Raw genomic sequence first — 24075 nt, 5'->3', positions numbered from 1 at the left:
AGACAAGTGCGAGGTGTTGCACTTTGGTAGGACCAACCAGGGTAGGTCTTACACAGTGAACAGTAGGGCACTGAGGAGTGCTGTAGAACAAAGGGATCTGGGAATACAGACACATAATTAATTGAACATGGCATCACAGGTAGATAGGGTCGTAAAGAAAGCTTTTGGCACACTGGCCTTCATAAATCAAAGTATTGAGTACAGGAGATGGGATGTTGTGTTGAAGTTGTATGAAATGTTGGTGAGGCCTTACTTGAAGTATTGTGTGCAATTTTGGTCACCTACTTACAGGAAAGATGTAAATAAGGTTGAAAGGGTACGGGCAAAATTTACAGGGATGTTGTTAGGACTTGAGTTATAGGGAAAGATTGAATAGGTTAGGACTTTATTCCTTACAAAGTAGAAGATTGAGGGGAGATTTGATAGAGGTATACAAAATTGAGGGGTATAGATAGAGTAAATGCAAGCAGGCTTTTTCTACTGAGGTTGGGTGGGAGTACAAACAGAGGTCATGGAATAAGACTGAAGGGTGAAATGTTTAAGGGGAACATGAGGGGAAACTTCTTCACTCAGAGGGTGGTGACAGTGTGGAACGAGCTGCCAGAGCAAGTGGGGGATGTGATTTTGATTTCAGTGTTTAAGAGAAGTTTGGATAGGTACATGAATGGGAGGGGTATGGAGTGCTTGGTCTGCGTGGAGGTTGATGCGAGAGGGCAATTTAAATGGTTCAGCATGGACTAGACGGGCTGAGGGGCCTGTTTCTATGCTGTACTTTTCTCCAAATCTATACATTCAGAGGGTGGTGAGAGGGTGGAACAAGCAGCCAGAGCAAGTGGTGGATGTGGGTTCCATTTCAGCATTTAAGAGAAATTTGGATAAGTACACTGATAGTACGGGTTATGGTCCCGTTGCAGGTCAATGTTAGTAGGCAGTTTAAATGGTTTGGCACAGACTAGATGGGCCAGAGGGCCTGTTTCTGTGCCATAGTGTCCTGTGACTCTATGACTGATCTCTGCTAAACTATTGAGGCGTCTAGGAATATAGTCTGGTTTCATAACCTCATCCATAATTCATCCTGGGAATACTACATTGCCTTACGCTGCTTCCACTGAGGAGCAAGATATCCCTCCTAACTCTCCCTCTATGTCTTTTTCTCCCTTCATGGACTCATACAGCACAGAATCAGGCCCTTTGGCCCACCGAGTCTCTGCCATCCATTTACACTGACCTAATTTTGCTGCGTCCACACTCCTACCAACTCCACACAGATTCTACACCTCAATCACACCAGTAGGGAAATACACAGAGGCGAATTAACCCACCGGCCCAGCAGGTTTCTGGGATGAGGATGAAACTGGAGCATCTGGGGCAGGGGAAACCCATATGGCCACAGGGAAAGGGTGTAAACTCCACAACCCTGTTCTATGTCCACTGTCATCTCTGGTGTTCCATCATTCTCACTTTCAGTCTCCCTTTTGCTTTCTCTCTCTCCCCCTCACCCTCACTATTTCAATTCTCACTCTCTCATACGCTCCTTCAATCTCACTCTCACATTCTCTCTCAATCTCTCACACTCGTTCACTCTTTTTCAATCTCTCACTCATTCTTGCCTGCCTCTTTCAATCTCTCTCTCACACTTTTTCAATCTCTCTCACTCTTTCAATTTTACACTCCCTCACACTCCCTCTCCCTCCCACATGCTCTCTCTCTCGCTATCTCCCTCTCACTCTCTCTCTCAATCTCCCTCCCACCCTCTCTCTCAATCTCCCTTTCACACTCTCTCGCTCTCAATCTCCCTCACACTCTCTCTCTCTCTATCTCCCTCTCACCCTCTCTCTCGATCTACCTCCCACCCTCTCTCTCGATCTCCCTCTCACTCTCTCTCGCTCTCAATCTCCCACTCACCCTCTCTCTCGATCTCCCTCTCACACTCTCTCTCTCTCTCTCAATCTCCCTCACATTCTCTCTCTCTCGATCTCCCTCTCACACTATCTCGCTCTCAATCTCCCTCACACTCTCTCTCTCTCTATCTCCCTCTCACCCTCTCTCTCGATCTCCCTCTCACCCTCTCTCTCGATCTCCCTCTCACACTCTCTCTCTCTCTCTCTCTCAATTTCCCTCACACTCTCTCTCTCTCAATCTCTCTCACAAACTCTCTCTCTCTTAATCTCCCTCACACTCTCTCTCTCAATCTCCCTCACACTCTCTCTCTCAATCATCCTCTCACACGCTCAAACTCCCTCTCACACTCTCTCTCTCTTGATCTCCCTCTCACTCTCTCTCTCTCGATCTCCCTCTCACACACTCTCTCTCTCTCAATCTCCCTCTCACTCTCTCTCTCTCTCAATCTCCCTCTCACACTCTCTCTCTCTCAATCTCCCTCTCACCTTCTTTCGATCTCCCTCTCACACTCTCTCTCAATCTCCCTCTCACACTCTCTCTGTCTCTCTCTCGATCTCCCTCTCACACTCTCTCTCTCGATATCCCTCTTACACACTCTCTCTCTCGATCTCACTCTCTTTTGATCTCCCTCTCACTCTCTCTCTCGAATCACTCTCTTTCAATCTCCCTCTCACTCTCTCTCTCGATCTCCCTCTCACACACTCTCTCTCTCGATCTCACTCTCTTTCGAGCTCCCTCTCACTCTCTCTCTCGATCTCCCTCTCACTCTCTCTCAATCTCCCTCTCACACTCTCTCTGTCTCTCTTGATCTCCCTCTCACACTCTCTCTCTCTCAATCTCCCTCTCACACTCTCTCTCTCTCGATCTCCCTCTTACACTCTCTCTCTTTTGATCTCCCTCTCACACTCTCTCTGTCTCTCTTGATCTCCCTCTCACACTCTCTCTCTCTCAATCTCCCTCTCACACACTCTCTGTCTCTCAATCTCCCTCTCACACTTTCTCTCTCTCGATCTCCCTCTCACACTCTCCATCTCCCTCTCACTCTCTCTCTCTCGATCTCCCTCTTACACTCTCTCTCTTTTGATCTCCCTCTCTCTCTCTCACACTCTCTCTCTTGTGATCTCCCTCTCACACTCTCTCTCTCTCAATCTCCCTCTCACACTCTCTCTCTCTCGATCTCCCTCTCACACTCTCTCTCTCGATATCCTCACACACTCTCTCTCTCTCTCTCGATCTCCCTCTCACTCTCTCTCTTTCGATCTCACTCACACACTTTCTCGATCTCCCTCTCACTCTCTCTCTCAATCTCCCTCTCACACTCTCTCTCTCTCGATCTCCCTCTCACACTCTCTCTCTCGATCTCCCTCACACACTTTTTCTCAATCTCCCTCTCACACTCTCTCTGTCTCTCTCGATCTATATCTCACTCTCTCAATCTCCCTCTCACACACTCTCTCTTTCAATCTCCCTCTCACTCTCTCTCTCTCTCGATCTCCCTCTCACACACTCTCTCTCGATCTCCCTCTCACACTCTCTCAATCTCCCTCTCACTCTCTCTCACTCTCAATCTCCCTCTCACACTCTCTCTCTCTCAATCTCCCTCTCACTTTCTTTCGATCTCCCTCTCACACGCTCTCTCAATCTCCCTCTCACACTCTCTCTCTCTCGATCTCCCTCTCACTCTCTTTCGATCTCCCTCACACATTCTCTCTCGATCTCCCTCTCACACTCTCTCTCGATCTCCCTCTCACACTCTCTCTTTCGATCTCCTTCTCACTCTCTCTCTCAATCTCCCTCTCACACTCTCTCTCAAACTCCCTCTCACACTCTCTCTGTCTCTCTCGATCTTCCTCTCACACTCTCTCTCTCGATCTCCCTCTCACACTCTCTCGATCTCCCTCTCACACTCTCTCTCTCGATCTCCCTCTCACACTTTCTCTCTCTCGATCTCCCTCTCACACTCTCTCTATTGATCTCCCTCTCACTCTCTCTCTCAATCTCTCTCTCAGACTCTCTCTCTTGAGATCTCCCTCTCACACACTCTCTCTCTCTCAATCTCCCTCTCACACTCTCTCTCAAACTCCCTCTCACACTCTCTCTCTCGATCTCCCTCTCACACTCTCTCTCTTTCTTGATCTCCCTCTCACACTCTCCATCTCCCTCTCACACTCTCTCTCTCGATCTCCCTCTCACACTTTCTCTCTCGATCTCCCTCTCACACTCTCTATTGATCTCCCTCTCACTCTCTCTATCTCCTTCTCACACTCTCTCTCTCGATCTCCCTCTTACTCCCTCTCTCGATCTCCCTCTCACATTCTCTCTCTCTCAATCTCCCTCTCACACGCTCTCTCTTGATCTCCATCTCACTTTCTTTCGATCTCACTCACACACTTTCTCTCAATCTCCCTCTCACACTCTCTCTCTCTCTCAATCTCCCTCTCACACTCTCTCTCTCTCAAACTCCCTCTCACTCTTTCGATCTCCCTCACACACGCTCTCTCAATCTCCCTCTCACACACTCTCTCTCGATCTCCCTCACACACTCTCTCTCTCGATCTCCCTCTCACTCTCTCTCTCTCTCCATCTCCCTCTCACTCTCTCTCTCTCGATCTCCCTCTCACTCTCTCTCTCTCGATCTCCCTCTCACACTCTCTCACTATCTCCATCTCCCTCTCACACTCTCTCTCTCTCAATCTCCCTCTCACATTCTCTCTCTCTCAATCTCCCTCTCACGTTCTTTCGATCTCCCTCTCACAGTTTCTGTCTCTCAATCTCCCTCTCACACTCTCTCTCGAGCTCCCTCTCACACTCTCTCTCTCTCTCTCTCTCGATCTCCCTCTCTCGATCTCCCTCTCACATTCTCTCTCTCTCAATCTCCCTCTCTCACACACTCTCTCTCGATCTCCCTCTCACTCTCTCTCTGTCTCTCTCAATCTCCCCCTCACACTCTCTCTCTCTCTCAAACTCCCTCTCACACACTCTCTCTTGATCTCCCTCTCACACTCTCTCACTCGATCTCCCTATCACACTCTCTCACTCACTCCACCTCCCTCTCACACTCTCTCTCTCGATCTCTCTCTCACTCTCTCGATCTCCCTCTCACACTCTCTCTCTTTCGATCTCCCTCTCACTCTCTCTCGATCTCCCTCTCACACTCTCTCCCTCGATCTCCCTCTCTCACACTCTCTCTCTCTCCCCCCTCACTCTCTCTCTCTCGATCTCCCTCACACACTCTCTCTCTCACAATCTCGCTCTCACACTCTCTCTCTCTCGATCATCCTCTCACTCTCTTTCGATCTCCCTCACACACTCTCTCTCATTCTCCCTCTCACACTCTCTCTGTCTCTCTTGCTCTCCCTCTCACACTCTCTCTCTCGATCTCCCTCTCACACTCTCTCTCTCTCGATCTCCCTCTCACTGTTTCGATCTCCCTCACACACTCTCTCTCGATCTCCCTCTCACACTCTCTCTCTCTCGATCTCCCTCTCACACTCTCTCTCTCGATCTCCCTCTCACACTCTCTCTCTCTCGATCTCCCTCTCACACTCTCTCTCTCTCGATCTCCCTCTCACACTCTCTCTCTCGATCTCCCTCTCACTCTTTCGATCTCCCTCACACACTCTCTCTCGATCTCCCTCTCACACTCTCTCTGTCTCTCTCGATCTCCCTCACACTCTCTCTCTCAATCTCCCTCTCACACTCTCTCTCTCTCGATCTCCCTCACACACTCTCTCTCTCTCTCGATCTCCCTCTCACACACTCTCTCAATCTCCCTCTCACACTCTCTCTGTCTCTCTCGATCTCCCTCTCACACACTCTCTCAATCTCCCTCTCACACTCTCTCTGTCTCTCTCGCTCTCCCTCTCACTCTCTCTCTCGATCTCCCTCTCACACTCTCTCTCTCTCAATCTCCCTCTCACACTCTCTCTCTCGATCTCCCTCTCACACTCTCTCTCTCGATCTCCCTCTCACACTCTCTCTCTCTCGATCTCCCTCTCACTCTTTCGATCTCCCTCACACACTCTCTCTCGATCTCCCTCTCACACTCTCTCTGTCTCTCTCGATCTCCCTCTCACACTCTCTCTCTCTCTCAATCTCCCTCTCACACTCTCTCTCTCGATCTCCCTCTCACACTCTCTCTCTCTCGATCTCCCTCTCACTCTTTCGATCTCCCTCACACTCTCTCCCTCGATCTCCCTCTCACACACTCTCTCAATCTCCCTCTCACACTCTCTCTGTCTCTCTCGCTCTCCCTCTCACACTCTCTCTCTCTCGATCTCCCTCTCACACTCTCTCTCTCGATCTCCCTCTCACACTCTCTCTCTCTCGATCTCCCTCTCACACTCTCTCTCGATCTTCCTCTCACACTCTCTCTCTCTCGATCTCCCTCACACACTCTCTCTCGATCTCCCTCTCACACTCTCTCTGTCTCTCTCGATCTCCCTCTCACACTCTCTCTCTCTCGATCTCCCTCTCACACTCTCTCTCTCGATCTCCCTCTCACACTCTCTCTCTCTCGATCTCCCTCTCACACTCTCTCTCTCGATCTCCCTCTCAATCTCCCTCTCACACTCTCTCTCTCGATCTCCCTCTCACACTTTCGATCTCCCTCTCACATTCTCTCTGTCTCTCTCGATCTCCCTCTCACACTCTCTCTCTCAATCTCCCTCTCACACTCTCTCTCTCGATCTCCCTCTCACACTCTCTCTCTCGATCTCCCTCTCACTCTTTCGATCTCCCTCACACACTCTCTCTCGATCTCCCTCTCACACTCTCTCTCTCGATCTCCCTCTCACTCTTTCGATCTCCCTCACACACTGTCTCTCGATCTCCCTCTCACACTCTCTCTGTCTCTCTCAATCTCCCTCTCACACTCTCTCTCTCTCTCTCTCAATCTCCCTCTCACACTCTCTCTCTCGATCTCCCTCACTCTTTCGATCTCCCTCACACACTCTCTCTCTCTCTCCCCCTCACTCTCTCTCTCTGGATCTCCCTCTCACACTCTCTCTCTCGATCTCCCTCTCACACTCTCTCTCTCGATCTCCCTCTCACTCTTTCGATCTCCCTCACACACTCTCTCTCGATCTCCCTCTCACACTCTCTCTGTCTCTCTCAATCTCCCTCTCACACTCTCTCTCTCTCTCGATCTCCCTCTCACACTCTCTCTTTCGATCTCCCTCTCACTCTCTCTCGATCTCCCTCTCACACTCTCTCCCTCGATCTCCCTCTCACACACTCTCTCTCTCTCTCCCCCTCACTCTCTCTCTCTGGATCTCCCTCTCACACTCTCTCTCTCGATCTCCCTCACACACTCTCTCTCTCGATCTCCCTCTCACACTCTCTCACACTCTGCATCTCCCTCTCACTCTTTCGATCTCCCTCTCACACTCTCTCTCTCTCTCGATCTCCCTCACACACTCTCTCTCTCACAATCTCCCTCACACACTCTCTCTCTCGATCTCCCTCTCACACTCTCTCACACTCTGCATCTCCCTCTCACTCTTTCGATCTCCCTCTCACTCTCTCTCTCGATCTCCCTCTCACACTCTCTCTCTCTCGATCTCCCTCTCACACTCTCTCTCTCTCTCTCGATCTCCCTCTCACACTCTCTCTCTCGATCTTCCTCTTACTCCCTCTCTCAATCTCCCTCTCACACTCTCTCTCTCGATCTCCCTCTTACTCCCTCTCTCTATCTCCCTCTCACACTCTCTCTCTCAATCTCCCTCTCACACTCTCTCTGTCTCTCTCGATCTCCCTCTCACACTCTCTCTCTCTCGATCTCACTCTCACACTCTCTCTCTCTCGATCTCCCTCTCACACTCTCTCTCTGCATCTCCCTCTCACTCTTTCGATCTCCCTCACACACTCTCTCTCGATCTCCCTCTCACACTCTCTCTGTCTCTCTCGATCTCCCTCACACTCTCTCTCTCTCCATCTCCCTCTCACACTCACTCTCCCGATCTCCCTCTCACACTCTCTCTCTCGATCTCCCTCTCACACTCTCTCTCTCGATCTCCCTCACACTCTCTCTCTCTCGATCTCCCTCTCACACTCTCTCTCTCTCGATCTCCCTCTTACACTCTCTCTCGATCTCCCTCACGCTCTCTCTCTCCATCTCCCTCTCACACTCACTCTCTCGATCTCCCTCACACACTCTCTCTCTCGATCTCCCTCTCACACTCTCTCTATCTCTCTCGATCTCCCTCACACACTCTCTCTTGATCTCCCTCTCACACTCTCTCTCTCGATCTCCCTCTCACACTCTCTCTCTCTCGATCTCCCTCACACTCTCTCTCTCAATCTCCCTCTCACACTCTCACTCACTCTCTCCATCTCTCTCACACTCTTCCTCTCGATCTCCCTCTCACACACTCTCTCTCTTGATATCCCTCTCACCCTCTCTCCCTCTCAATCTCCCTCTCACACACTCTCTCTCTCTCGATCTCCTTCTCACACACTCTCTCTCGATCTCCCTCACACACTCTCTCTCTCGATCTCCCTCTCACTCTCTCAATCTCCCTCTCACACTCTCTCTCTCGATCTCCCTCACACACTCTCTCACTCTCTCAATCTCCCTCTCACACTCTCTCACTCTCTCAATCTCCCTCTCACACTCTCTCTCTCTCTCTCAATCTCCCTCTCACAGTCTCTCTCTCTCAATCTCCCTCTCACACACTCTCTCTCGATCTCCCTCTCACTCTATCTCGGTCTCTCTCATTCTCACTCTCACACTCTCTCTCTCGATATCCCTCTCACACTCTCTCTCGATCTCCCTCTCACATTCTCTCTCTCTCAATCTCCTTCTCTCACACACTCTCTCTCAATCTCCCTCTCACTCTCTCTCTGTCTCTCTCAATCTCCCTCTCACACTCTCTCTCTCTCAATATCCCCCTCAAACTCTCTCTCTCTTGATCTCCCTCTCACACTCTCTCTCTCGGTCTCCCTCTCACACTCTCTCACTCACTCCACCTCCCTCTCACACACCGTCTCTCGATCTCTCTCTCGATCTCCCTCACACACTCTCTCTCGATCTCCCTGTCACACTCTCTCTCTCACTCTCTCTCGATCTCCCTCTCACACTCTCTCTCTCTCTCGATCTCCCTCTCACACTCTCTCTCTCTCTCTCTCGATCTCCCTCTCACACTCTCTCTCTCTCTCTCGATCTCCCTCACACACTCTCTCTCAATCTCCCTCTCACACTCTCTCTGTCTCTCTCGATCTCCCTCTCACTCTCTCAATCTCCCTCTCACACTCTTTCTCGACCTCCCTCTCGCTCTCTCTCTCGATATCCCTCTCACACTCTCTCTCTCGATCTCCCTCTTACTCTCTTTCGATCTCCCTCACACACTCTCTCTTGATCTCCCTCTCATACTCTCTCTCTCTCGATCTCCCTCTCACACTCTCTCTCTCGATATCCCTCTCACACTCTCTCTCTCGATCTCCCTCTTACTCTCTTTCGATCTCCCTCACACACTCTCTCTCACAATCTCCTTCTCACACCCTCTCTCTCTCGATCACCCTCTCACTCTCTTTCGATCTCCCTCACACTCTCTCTCGATCTCCCTCTCACACTCTCTCTCGATCTCCCTCACTCTCTCTCGATCTCTCTCTCACACTCTCTCTCTCGATCTCCCTCACACTCTCTCTCTCAATCTCTCTCTCACACTCTCTCTCTCTCGATCTCCCTCTCAGTCTCTTTCGAATTCCCTCACACACTCTCTCTCAATCTCCCTCTCACACTCTCTCTGTCTCTCTCGATCTCCCTCTCTCACACTCTCTCTCTCTCAATCTCCCTCTCACACTCTCTCCGTCGATCTCCTTCTCACACTTTCTCTCTCTCTCGATCTCCCTCTCATGCTCTCTCTCTCAATCTCCCTCTCACACTCTCTCGATCTCCCTCTCATACTCTCTCTCTCAATCTCCCTCTTACACACTCTCTCTCGATCTCCCTCTCACTCTCTCTCTCGATCTCTCTCTCTTGTGATCTCTCTCTCACACTCTCTGTCTCTCAATCTGCCTCTCACACTCCCTCTCTGTCAATCTCCCTCTCACACTCTCTTTCAATCTCTCACAGCTCTCAGTAACACACTGTGTTCCACATACACACTGTCATGTTTCACATGTTGTGCTCCTCCTCCCATTCTCTCACAACCCCCCCTCTCTCTCTCTCTCTTTCTCTCTCTCTCACACACACACACATACTCAGTCTCCCTCTCTCCCACACAGCCACTCTCCCAGCCTCTCACTCCCTCCTTCTCACCTTCTGAGGAGCATTGATGACGCCAATGTTGTAGCCAAACTGCAGGGATCCCAGTACAGCTGTGCCCACTGCCAAGACCAAGGACCCTGTGACTCTCTGTAATACGGGAAGAAAGAAGAACGCATTAGGATAACAGAAAACATTCTCCCACAAATTATTTTCAATATCTGCCTCTCATAAACATGAAGAGATAAATTTCCTATAAACTGTCCTATTTCACACTCCCAGGGTCAGATACAGAGTGAAGCTCCCTCTACACTGTCCCATCACACACTCCCAGGGTCAGACACAGGGTGAAACTCCCTCTACACTGTCCCATCACACATTTCGCGTTTTTGCGTGGGCTGCTTCTCGCCTTCTGGTTGCATTTCAGTCCCACCCTATTTATATATGGTCATCCAGTAAGGAGGGGGGCACAGAGGGATGAGGATGTCCTTGTCAACTTGCTCCTGGGGCTGGCGAAAATTGCCATCCGTGGCTCCTGGAAAAGGGTGGCAGGAGGTTCTCCCCGGGCGGACTGCCTGGCTATGTTTAGGGGGTATGTTCGTGCCCGGGTGAACATTGAAAAGGAATACGCACAGTCCACGGCGACCGTAGAGGTGTTCCGGGACCGTTGGGCTCCGCGGGGTGTAAATGCCATCATTGATGAGGATGGCAATATATTGGTTTAAGATGTATTGTCTGTTTGTAGTGTAGTAAATATGTTAGTCACTGGGTTTGTAAATATTGTATAGCACCGACATTTGTAATAAAGAATTTTGTAAAAAAAAAAGGGTCAGACACAGAGTGAAGCTACACTGTCCCATCACACACTCCCAGGGTCAGACACAAGAGTGAAGCTCCCTCTACACTGTCCCATCACACACTCCCAGGGTCAGACACAGAGTGAATCTCCCTCTACACTGTCCCATCACACACTCCCAGGGTCAGACACAAGAGTGAAGCTCCCTCTACACTGTCCCATCACACACTCCCAGGGTCAGACACAGAGTGAAGCTCCCTCTACACTGTCCCATCACACACTCCCAGGGTCAGACACAGAGTGAAGCTCCCTCTACACTGTCCCATCACACACTCCCAGGGTCAGACAGAGTGAAGCTCCCTCTACACTGTCCCATCACACACTCCCAGAGTCAGACACAGAGTGAAGCTCCCCCTACACTGTCCCATCACACACTCCCAGAGTCAGACACAGAGTGAAGCTCCCCCTACACTGTCCCATCACACACTCCCAGGGTCAGTCACAGAGTGAAACTCCCTCTACATTGTCCCATCACACACTCCCAGGGTCAGACACAGAGTGAAGCTCCCTCTACACTGTCCCATCACACAGTTCCAGGGTCAGACACAGAGTGACCCTGTCCCATCACACACTCCCAGGGTCAGACACAGAGTGAAGCTCCCTCTATACTGTCCCATCACACACTCCCAGGGTCAGACAGAGTGAAGCTCCCTCTACACTGTCCCATCACACACTCCCAGAGTCAGACACAGAGTGAAGCTCCCCCTACACTGTCCCATCACACACTCCCAGGGTCAGTCACAGAGTGAAACTCCCTCTACATTGTCCCATCACACACTCCCAGGGTCAGACACAGAGTGAAGCTCCCTCTACACTGTCCCATCACACACTCCCAGGGTCAGACACAGAGTGACCCTGTCCCATCACACACTCCCAGGGTCAGACACAGAGTGAAGCTCCCTCTATACTGTCCCATCACACACTCCCAGGGTCAGACACAGAGTGAAGCTCCCTCTACACTGTCCCATCACACGCTCCCAGGACAATCAAGTATGTATATATGACAACCCTCTAAACCTCTCCTCTCCATGTAATATTCAATGTCATTTTTGTACCTCCCACAAACACTTGAGGGGCATAAAAAGCATGAATGCACAACATCTTCATCCCAAGGTTGTGTTCTGGTTAAAGTTAGGAAATAGAGGACTAGGGAATGAGAGGGCATGGGTGTAAAGTGAAAGGAGGAGGATTAATAGGAACTTGGAGGGTAATGTTTCACCAGGGGTTGTGAGCGTATGGAACAGGAAGTGGAATTAGGAGCAAAGGGAGGCCACTTGGTCGCTTCAGCCTGCCCTGTCATTCATGAAGATTGTGGCTGGCTTTTGACTCCAGTGCCGTTTGCAAAGATACAGAAGTATGTATGTGGTATACAACCCTGAGATTTGTCTTCTCCAGACAGTCACGGAACAAAGAACCAGCCCTTTCAAAGAAAAACATCAAATATCAAAACCCCTCATGTGCAAAAAATATTGCACAAACAGCAAAAGGAGGGTGAAACACAGAATCAAAGGACGTGTTTCAGTCCAGTTCAGCTGTGTTCACTATCCGCAGCCTGCCCCAGTTTACAAATCACCCAAAGGTAGTGACAAAAAAAGAGTGACCAGAACTAGAACACAACATAAAAAATGAATTAAGGTCAAATCTACAATCCGGCTGGTGGTGTAGTGGTATCAGCACTGGACTTCACGGCAGATGGCCCCGAGTTCAAACCGAGCCGGGTCCCTACCTGGACAACAGTATCTACGTGGAAGGAAGGTTGGGTAATCTACTTCCGTATCTTGCCATGAAAACCCTATGAACCCTGTGGTCACCATGAGGTCACAAAGAGTCGGACTCGACTTAACGACTGAACAACGAACAATCCACATGATTTAAACCTTGCTCCAGCACCATCCACCGATAGCACTGACGGAGAGAGAGATCATTCGAACACGAGGACCTTCCCTCATGTCTCAGCGAGAAAGAGAGAGTGAGAGGCTGCCTCACGCAGACACCTTTTCCGGCAGCAGCGACACTCGCTTGCCTTCCGCACTCGTCTCGATGATTTCAATCTTCCTTGGTGCTTCAATTGGCGAGAACGGCGAGAGATGGAATCAATCATGGGCCCAGCACACATCCTCAGTCCCCACCAATGTCCAGAAATCTACCGAGCTCCATCTTGAATATACTCAGTGGTCAAGATTCCACAGGCACCCAGGGTACAGAACTCCAAAGGATTGCCAAGCTCTGGGTGGCGGGGTGGAGGTACATCTCCACCAGAAGAGGTACAACTCCTTCTTTCCCTCTGCTAGCTTGTAGGTCATCCTTGGGCAAGGTGTAGCACCTGCTTAGCCTCCCCCCCACACCCCCCCAATCAAGGAGCCATGGGAGCAGGTGGTGGATGGTGTACGAGCAGCTGGTGCAGATCACAAGTCCTGGTTATGTGACCACTGATGCCAGGCAGACAATCTCTGAAGAGTATTGATAATGGCTGGGGTCACCCACCTTGTAAAGACACTGCCCAGAAGGCGGCAATGGGCAGAACACTTTTGAAGAAAAATTTGCCAAGAATAATCATGATCATGGAAAGATCGTGACTGCCCACCTCATACAACATGGCGCATAATGATGACATCTTACGATACGGCACATGATGATGATGTCATATGACATGGCACATAATGAATGAATGTTGTCTACTCGTGTTGGCTATAGAAATTCCATGGACGATTGGTGATTCAGCAGTCACATTTCTAGATGACCCAACTAGAGCAGGCAGTCACCAACCTTTTTTTTTATGTCACGGACCCCTATCATTAATGGAGGGTCCATAGACCCCACATTGGGAACCCTTCCTCCAAGGGAACAGATTTATTGAAGATGTCCACAAGGAAATTAATATCAGGGTTGTATATTGTGGCATAAATGTACTATGATAATAATTTACTTTGAATGTTGAGGTAGTGTTCATGGACCCATCAGAACTCTAATGGTGGAAGGGAAGTTCCATCAAAATGTTGAGTGTGTGTCTTCAGGCTCCCGTTCCTCATCCCTGGTGGTGGTAATGAGAAGAGGGCATGCCTCAGATGGTGAGGGTGTGTGTCATGATGGATGCTGCCTTCTTGAGGCACCGCATTTTAAAGATGTCCTTGATGGAAGGGAGGACTGTGCCCACGATGGAGTTGGCTGCGTCTACAACCATCTTTCAACCTATTTGGATCCTGCACGTTGGAACTGCCATACCAGACGGTGATGCAACAGTCAGAATGCTCTTTACTGTACATTGCTAGAAATTGGCTCGGGTCTTTGCTGACGTACCACCCCTGCTCACACTCCGAATGAAGTAGCTTCTTGGCTAATGTCATGGCTTCTTCACGCTTGCCGAAGAAAAGTCCTGAGATGTTTTCAGAACTGAGGTTCAGAGTCTGTATTATGGGGAGACACTGACGACACTCAGTGCCCACTTTGTTTTCTACCTCCTGTACCCATTGAAGTTGGCCCAGGGTGTACGCTCGCGGTCTTCTGCTGCTGTAGCCCGTCCATTTCAAGGTTTGACGTGTTGTGTGTTCAGAGATGCTGCTTTGCACACCACTGTTGTGACGTGTGGTTGTCTGAGTTCCCATCAGCTTAAACGAGTCTGGCCATTCTCCTCTGACCTCTTTCTTTAACAAGGTGTTTTCACCCACACAACTGACACTCACTGGAGGTTGATTTGTTTTTTGCACCATTTTCTGTTGTACGTGAAAATCCCAAGAGATCAGCAGTTTCTGAGATACTTAAACTATCCCGCCTGGCACCAACAATCATTCCATGGTCAAAGTCATTTAGACCATAAGACATTGGAGCAGAATTAGGCCACTCGGCCCATCAAATCTGCCCTGCCCTTTGATCATGGCTGATCTGTTTCCTTCTCAACACCGGACTCCTGCCTCTCCCCCTGTAACCTTTCACACTCTGACTGATCAGGAATTTATCATCCTTCCCCTTAAATATACGCAATGACTTGGCCTCCACAGATTCACCACCCTCAGGCTAAAGAAATCCTTCCTCATCTTTGTTCTGAATGGATTTTTCACCATTCTGAGATTCTGATCTCTGACCCTAGACTCCTCCACCATGGGAAACATCCTCTCCACATCTATTCTATCAACATTTTTATATCACCTTTCAACATTCGATAGGTTTCAATGAGATCGCCTCTCATTTCTTCCAAATTTGAGTGAGTAGAGGCCCAGAGCCGTCAAACACTCCTCATCTGACAAGCCTTTCAATCTCAGAATCGTCTTCATCCTGACGAAGGGTCTCGGCCCCAAATATTGACTGTGTATTCCTCGCCAAAGATGCAGCCTGACCTACTGAGGTCCTCCAGCATATTGTGCGTGTTGCTCTGGATTTCCAGCATCTGCAGATTTTCTCTTGTTTATAACAACAGTATGACATGTTTAGAACACAGAACAGGTACAGCTCAGGAACAGGCCTTTCGGCCCTCAATGTCTATGCTGACCCAAGATGCCAAACCTTTTGGGCACCACGGTGGCGTAGTGGTTAGTGCGACATTATTACAGCTCAGGGCATCAGAGTTCAATTCTGGTGCCATCTGAAAGGAGTTCGTACGTCCTCCCACGTGACATGTGGGTTTCCTCCAAGTGCTCCGTTTCCTCCCACAGTCCAAAGACGTACCGGTTAGCAGTTTAATTGGCCATTGTAAATTGTCCTGTGATTGGGCCAGGGTTAAGTTGGGATTTCTGGGCGGCGCGGCTCGAAAGGCTGGAAGAGCCTATTCTGCGCTGTATCTCAATCAATCAATTAAATCAGTTTCTGCCTCCACACCATCTACATCCTTCTGTGTCTGAATCTAATGTTGCCTTATATCTACCCGCTCCAGGCACCCAGCTCTCTCTGATCAGACTAGATAGGCACTTGGAGCCGGCATGGATGAGTTGAGCTGTGCACTCTGGGGCTCCATGACGAAGCCTCTTTCTAACGTGCTTCCAGAGCTGAGCCAGTAAAGAGTCATATCAGAAGGTCTCCGAGCCAAGTCACGAGGGGGAGGTATCATCTATCATGTTCAGGTGGTTTAAAGTACGGACTGTGCTGGTACCTTTTTTGGGGAGGTGAGGGCGAGTGAGACTGAGTCAGTGAGGGGGTGAGGGACACCCAGGGCGATCCTGATTTCAGGTGCTGCCTGTGTGTGTGTGTGTGTGTGTGTGTGTGTGTGTGTGTGTGTGTGTGTGTGTGTCTGTGTCTGTGTCTGTGTCTGCATGTGCAACTGTGTGTGGAGTTTGTGTGTTCTCCCTGTGACAGAGTGTTTCCCCTGGGTGCTCCTCTCACATCCGAACGACATTCTGGTCCGCTGTAAGTTGTCCCTGGAATGTGTGTGAGGGGGTCGAACGTATGTGACCCCCTTGCCAGCTGATGGGAGCTCAGGGGCCTACAGCTAGCGGTAACATTTTTCACATCTTTTACTGAGCTGGGCCTCACCTCTCCCCCTTACCCTGGACGTCTGACCTCTCACTCTGACTTAACTCCTCTCCTGAATTGTCCCCAGACACTTCAATTACCCCTTGCTCTCCCCTGACCCCTCACCTTCCCCAGCCCACGCTCCCCTTAACCCACACTTTCTGCTGACCCTTCCAACTTTCACTGACCTTTCACCCTACATTGACCCATGACTCTCTCCTGACCCCACACCAATCTCCGTCCACACTCTTCACTCTGTACTCACTTTCCACTGAGCCCCCACTTTCCCCTGACTATGGCCCCTCACCCTCACGGACCCCTCACTCTCCACTCACCCATCACCCTGACCTTTCACTCTGTACTGACCTCTCACCTTCAACTGACCCCTCACCCTCTGCTGATCTCTCACCTGCCACTGACCTCTCACCCCATAGCCTCCACCGGCCCTTCACCCTCTTGCATTCAGGCCTTACTGAGCAGCTAAAACCCAGCCGAAGGTCAGAGTCACCTTAAACCTGTCCTTCAGTGAGGCGGGTGATGTAGGGGAAGGTTTGTTTGATTTCCACTCTTTCTGAATGAGATACCTTATCGCTTCCTGCAAACTTCCCTTTGCTAGGCAATCAAGCCACCAATGTCATTTATTCCTCCTCTTTGGCAGGACCAGCATTTATCGGCCCTCCCTAACGGCCCCTTGTGGAGGTGAGCCGCCTACTTCCCTCTGGTGAAGGTGTTCCCCTCGTGCCATCAGGGAGGCAGTCCCAGGTCTCAGACCCAGTGACGGTGAAGGGACTGCAGTAGGCTTCCAAGTCAGGATGCTGTGTAGTTTGGAGGGGAACCCGCGGGTGGTGGCATTAACCTGTACCCACAGCCCTTACGGGTAGGAGGTGTAGGTTATGCCAAGGGAAGATACCTTTAAACCCTTAGGAGGGCAATGGTGCCAAACGGCGATGCCTTTGCTTGCATTTTCGGAAACAGCTCTATTTTTATCTTTGGTATCACTTTTTTATTGCTGGTGGGGGAGGAGTTGTTGCTTTGCCGCTGCTGATGCGTGAGGGGGGGCTTTGGGGATCTAACTTTTAGCTGTCATTCATTCTCTTGGGCACTCCTCTGTTTTTGTGGATGTTTGTGAAGAAAAAGAATTTCAGGATGTATATTATATACATTTCTCTGACATTAAATGTACCTATTGAAACCTATTGAACCCACAATCTCAAGAAAGAATATAATTCTGATTCAGGTAATCCACACCACCCGCCCCCCTGTGTTTCTTTGCCTAGAGCGTCAAGCACTAGAGGATGCAAGGTCAGAAGGAGAGGTTTCAGGCAAGTGTTGTTTTTTTTTACACAGAGTGGCAGGTGCCTGGAACTGCTGCTGAGACAGTTAATTACATTTTAGATACATATATACATTTACATATCTATTGCCCGTTACACCACTGGCGTTTAGGGCTGCAGTGAAAGTCCTCCATCCAAGGAAAGATAGAGAATATCTAGGGGAGCTTCACAAGAAAGATCCTGTGAATGAAAGGCTTAATGTATGTGTGGTAAACCATATATATATGTTGTAACTGGGTTAACTGTCTGGACACACCCCTCTGCTGACTGCCCCTGTGGCTCCTCCCACAGAGTCCTGTATAAAGGTGTTTCGCCTTGCCCCTCCCCCTCAGTCCGGGACAGACACTCACCGTGGAGGTCGTATTGTACAGCGAATAAAAGCCTTTCAGTATTTTACCAAACCTCAGTCTTTTGGAGTTATTGAAGGTGCTTCAGTATATGGCTCTAGGCCTGAGTTCTAAGGGATGAGTTGGGATCGTTTTGAAACCTTCCAGGTTCTGGAAGGCCTGCACAGAGTAGATGTGGAGAAGGTGCCTCCATCAGTGGGAGAGTCTAGGATCCGTGGGCACAGCTTCAGAATAAAGAGATCTCTCTTTAGGACTGAGACCAGGAGGGATGTCTTCAGCCAGAGGGTGCTGAATCGGTGGAATTCATTGCCACAAACGGCTCGGAAGGCCAATTCACTGGGTATATTTAAAGTGGAGATCGTTAAGCTCCTAATTGGTAAAGAGATAAGGGGAGAAGAGGGGAGAGTGCAGTTGAGAGAAGAAAAGGAAATGGGCCATGATTGAGTGGCAGAGCAGACTCAATAGGCTGAAGGGCCTAATTCTACAGTTATATCTTATGGTTTGGGTATCGGGGTGGAGATACTGTATGTCTCTACCAATGGAGGAGGAAGGTGCTTCTTCACTCTGGTGGCCTGGACCTACTTAGCCCTCCCCTCCCCCCACAGCCCCCAATCAGGGTCATGTGAAGCCATGGGAGCAGGTGGTGGATGGTTGTATGATCAGTTGGTGCAGATCACAAGTCCTGGTTATGTGACCACTGACGCCAGGCAGACAATCTCTGAACGGTATTGATACTGGCTGGGGTGACCCGTCTTGTAAAGACACTGCCCAGTAGAGGGCAATGGCAAAACACTCCTGTAGAAAAATTTGCCAAGAACAATCATGGACAAAGACCATGATCGCCCACGTCATACAACACGGCACATAATGATGATGTCATACAACACAGCACATAATGATGATGTCATACAACACAGCACATAATGATGATGATATCTTATGGTTCTCTCACCCCATTTGTTTCCATCTGCCCACCACCCACAATGCGCTCCACCATCTGTCTCTCCTCCCCCTCTTCCTCTACGGACAGGCCATCTCCCTCTCCGCTCCTAGTCTTGCTACGGGATCCTGACCCGAAATGTCGACCACCCTTCTGCCTCCACAGATATTGCTTAACCCTCAGTTTATTGACTGAATCCTGGCTAGTAATCCGAGCTAGAATCATCGCAAAGTCAGTGCAGAGAGAGTGCTATACAGTCTAGCCCTACCGGATGGTACGTTAGACCAAGGCTCTTCAACCTCTTCCGTTCATACTTCCATATTTCCTTAGTGTTTTAAAAAATGTAATTAGAGATACAGCATAGTAACAGGCCTTTTTCTGGCCCAGCAAGCCCGTACCTCCCAATTCAAAGATTCAACATACATGTGTTATCAAAGTATGTACACAGAATACAACTCTGAGATTTGTCCTGCCACAGACAGCCACAAAACAAAGAAACACCATGGAACCCGGTCAAGAAAACGTTAAGCACCCAACGCGCGGAAGAAGGAACGCATTGCGGAAACGGCAAAACTGAGCAGAGAAGACATAGGTTATCAAGCACCTAACTAGGAGTTGGGGGGTATTCAGCTGAGTTCAGCTCAGCCTCGTGCTGCCACCCCGCCGTAGGCCGCAGGTCCGCTCTTTGCTGAGGCGCCCCAGACCACATTGATGGCCCTGATCAAACTGCTCAAAAAACAGGTAACTAGAATCTAGGAACCCGGGAGTTCCCCCAAAACGAATCCGCAGCCTCTCCGATCAATCCTTGCAAAGTGGATCCCAAGACCCAACCCTGTGACCTATTAACCTACTAACCAGTACGTCTTCACAATGTGGAAAAAGGAGCACTCAGTGGAAACCCATGCAGCCACAGGGAGAACATACAAACTCTTTACAGACGGCACTCAACACAACTATTCCAACAATCCCATCCCCCTGCTAAGTAGTGTCGTAGCTAGCACAACTTTACAGTACAGGCGACCCAGGTTCAATTCCCCTGCTGCCTGTAAGGAGTTTAAATGTTCTCCTCGTGACTGCCTGGATTTCTTCCCACTGTCCAAAGAACATAAGAAGTAAGAGCAGGAGTCGGCCATCTGGCCTGTCGATCCTGCCCCGCCATTCAATAAGATCATGGCTGATCTGACCATGGACTCATCTCCACCTACCTGCCTTTCCCCCATAACCCTTAATTCCCATACTGTGCAAAAATCTATCCAACCTTGTCTTAAAGATATTTACTGAGGTAGCCTCCACTGCTTCATTGGGCAGAGAATTCCACAGATTCACCACTCTCTGGGAAAAGCAGTTCTGGTTCTGGTACAAAGACGTACTGGTTGGTAAGATAATTGATCATTGTAAATTGTCCCGTGATAAGGCTAGGATTAAAAAATTGGGCAGCACAGCTCAAAGGGCCAGAAGGGCCTATTCCATTCTGTATCTCAATAAATAATAAAATATTTTCTTCCCTTCCGTGTTTCCTCCCCACATTCTAACAGCTGCCCCCAGATCTTACCCCTCACCCACATGTGGGGCGGGGGGGAGGAGGCACTTTACAGCGGCCTATCAAGCCACAAACCCCACACGACACTGGGATGTCAGAGGAAAGCGGAGCACCAGGGAGAAACCCATGCCGCTACGTGAAGAACATGGAAACCTGCTCGTGCACACACGCACAAAACCAATCACAACGCCAGAAGCTGAGATCAAACCCGGGTCTCTGTGGTAGAGAATTCCAGAGGTTTACCATCCTTTGCGAGAATAAATTCCTACCCATCCCAGTGTTAAATCCTGACTAGCTGCATATCTGCCTGGTGTGGGAACTGTACCTCCCTCAATCGCAGGACCCTGCAGAGAGTGGTGTGGACAGCCCAGCATATCTGTAGAAGTGAACTTCACACTATTCAGGACATTTACAAAGACCAGTGTGTAAAAAGGGCCTGAAGGATCATTGGAGACCGGAGTCACCCCAACCACAAATTGTTCCAGTTGCTACATTCCGGGAAATGGTACCGCAGCATAAAAGCCAGGACCAACAGGCTCCGGGACAGCTTCTTCCACCAGGCCATCAGACTGATTAACTCATGCTGACACAATTGTATTTCTATGTTATATTGACTGTCCTGTTGTACATACTATTTGTTATAAATTACTATAAATTGTACATTGCACATTTAGACAGAGAAGTAACGTAAAGATTTTTACTCCTCATGTACAGTATATGAAGGATGTAAGTAATAAAGTCAATTCCATTCAATTCATTTGGGATCAGTTTAGATGAACATCTGGGACAGTATGAATGAGTTGGGCTGAAGGCTCTATAACTCTAACCTAAAGCTAAGTTATTTAGTGCTTGTGAATGGACAACACTCATCCTAGAAATGCTGGAGGAATTCAGCAGGCCAGGCAGGGAATATATAGTCAACATTTTGGGCTGAGACACTTCATCAGGACTGGACAGGAAGGGGGCAGAAGCTGGAATAAGTATGTGGTGGGAGGGGAAGAAATTCAGCCGAACTCAGGTTGGAGACCTCTAAGAGAGTGCTAACCATATCACTGGGTTTGGAGGCTTGTGTGCCTCAACTGACCTGGAGAGCGACGTTGGCTGGAGTCAGGGCTTTCTGCTTTGACTCTTGGTAGGGTCATCCATGCCAAACAGGTCAAAGTGTAAAGGCCAGACTAAGAGTGGGCCACCAGTCCTCCGGGTTTGGGGGCTCAGCTCAGGGCTATCAACCCTGACTAATGAAACAAAATTGTTAGGGAAACAGCAATGAAGAATCCTTCTACACATGAGTGTGACGGTATTCCTGAGTCTCCACCCGGGACTTGCATGATTGACAGTAGTGAAAACTGAGAGGAAGCTACTGACATGATGAAGGAAGCCCTGAACACCACCAAGCCCAAGACCAAGGACAGCCAGAGGTGGAAGATCTTCATTGCTGCCCCAAACACCACGCAGGCTGTAACTAACTCAGGTTGGAGAAGCAACACCTCATATTCGGCCTGGATGGCCTCTAACCCGATGGCATGAACGTTGATTCTCTGACTTTTAGTAATCGCTCCCCTCTGTTCCTTCTTCTCTCCCCCTCCCCATTTCTCTCTTTTCCAATTCCCCAGTCTGGGAAACCTCTCACCTTTCTCTTCCCCAACCTAAACCTTATAACCTGCCTATCACCTCCCTTCTCCTTCCCTTTCTTCCATGGTCCACTGTCCTCTCCAATCAGATATTTTCTTCTTCAGCCCTTTATCTCTATCACCTATCACCTCCCAGCTTCTTACTTCATCCCCACCCACCCATTCGCCTTCCCCCTCACTTGGTCTCACCTATCACCTACCAGGTTGTACTCTTCCCCCTTCCCCTCACCTTTTTGTTCTGACCTCTTCCCCCTTCTTCTCCTGTTCTGATGACAGGTCTCGGCCCAAAACATGGACTATTTATTTACCTCCTGTCTGATTGCAAAGATTCTTCAGCATTGTGTGTGTGCTGTTTAGTTATTCAGTAAGGTTGGCACCATAACACTAAGCCCCAGCAACACCAGAGGTAGATGTACTCAGAAGGCAGGCCAAGCATTACTTGGGGTGTGGGCCAGATTTGTGGCTGGAGTTGGAGTCATAGAAAACTACAACACAGAAACAGGCCCTTCAGCCCATCTAGACCATGCTGAACCATTTAAACTGCCATTGACCTGCACCCAGCCATAACCCTCCATACCCCTCCCATCCATGTACCTATCCAAACTTCTCTCAAACGTTGAAATCGAGCTCACATGCACCACTTGCACTGGCAGCTTGTTCCACACCCTCAACACCCTCTGAGTGAAGAAGTTTCCCCTCATTTCAACTTTCACCCTCAACCCATGACCTCTGGTTGTAGTCCCACCCAACCTCAGTGGAAAAAGCCTGCTTGCATTTGCCCTACCGACAGGCTTCATCAAATCTCCCCTCAATCTTCTAAGTTCTAACCCAGGGGTTCCCAACCTGGGGTCCACAAACCCCTCGGTTAATAGTATGGGTTCATGGCATAAAAACCTTTCAATCTTTCCTTATAACTAAAGTCCTTCAGTCCTGGCAACACCCTTGTAAATTTTGTCTGAACTCTTTCAACTTTATTTACATCTTTCCTGTAGGTAGGTGATGTACAAGATAAACAAAATGCAAGCTGAACTTTACCATGTTCGATTTCCTGCTTCCTCAGCATGGACCAGGGACGGTGGAAAATGCATGATAGAGTAGGTCCTCCCCAAGGTCACCAACACTTGACTTGTGGACACCCCGTCCACGCGGATGAGTGTTGGGGATGGATGGAGGTGGAGTTGGCAGCTGCCACAGGGCTGCATGTTATCTTCTGCCCAGGTGGGACTGGGACCAGGACCGGGCCAATCCCCTGTGCTGTCTCCCCTTCCCCAGCCGCAACCAAGGGAGGCTGGGTGGTGCCGAGCGGAGCTGGGAGCTCTGGAATGTAAACTCTCAACTCGCTTACAGGAGCACAAACTGGTGATACGGAGACGTTATCCACTGTCGCTGATCTCAGTACAAGAAGACCGAAAAGTCTTTAACTGGGACACTGTGGAGGGATCTGGCCTAAGCAAACACAAAGCAGGCACGAGGATTTTTAGGAGCATGGTTCTCTTCTGATAACTCCGTAAACAAACATATCAAAATCGATGCCATCTACAAACCCCTGAGAGCCAAAGAAATGCGAGCCAATAGAATTCAAAGGTCAACTGAAAGGGTAGCCAATCAGGACCCAGGCAAGCGAATGGGGGCCTGTATAAGCACAAGCATTCCCGAAGAGAAACCGGAGGATGTCCCCTCAACTGGTGATGAAACGTTTGCAAACTAATTGCCAAGCTCGGTGAGCACCACAACATCAAACAGCTCAACCCAAGCTAATGACATTAAACCACCAATCCTAAAGAGCTGGGAGCACTGGGCAGACTCATTCATGTGCTGAGCCAGTGAGGCTGGTTGGCGGCTGCTCTTTCAGCACCTGCTTACTCCCCTGTCACCACTGG

General features: G+C 49.6%; 1 protein-coding gene across 1 annotated transcript in view; it reads right to left on the bottom strand.

The window, feature by feature from the left end:
* Window positions 1–24075, bottom strand: part of LOC134346951 (solute carrier family 2, facilitated glucose transporter member 4-like) — an 81814-nt gene that overhangs the window by 45550 nt on the left and 12189 nt on the right. Inside the window, exon 2 of the mRNA XM_063048844.1 lies at window positions 10163–10258. Coding sequence (XP_062904914.1) covers window positions 10163–10258 — 96 coding nt within the window. The remainder of the gene's footprint in view (window positions 1–10162; window positions 10259–24075) is intronic.

Source organism: Mobula hypostoma, chromosome 5 (assembly GCF_963921235.1).
Source record: "Mobula hypostoma chromosome 5, sMobHyp1.1, whole genome shotgun sequence".
Lineage (NCBI taxonomy): Eukaryota > Metazoa > Chordata > Chondrichthyes > Myliobatiformes > Myliobatidae > Mobula > Mobula hypostoma.
Note: the sequence above shows the minus strand (reverse complement) of the source record. Positions and strands in the feature narration are given on the sequence as shown.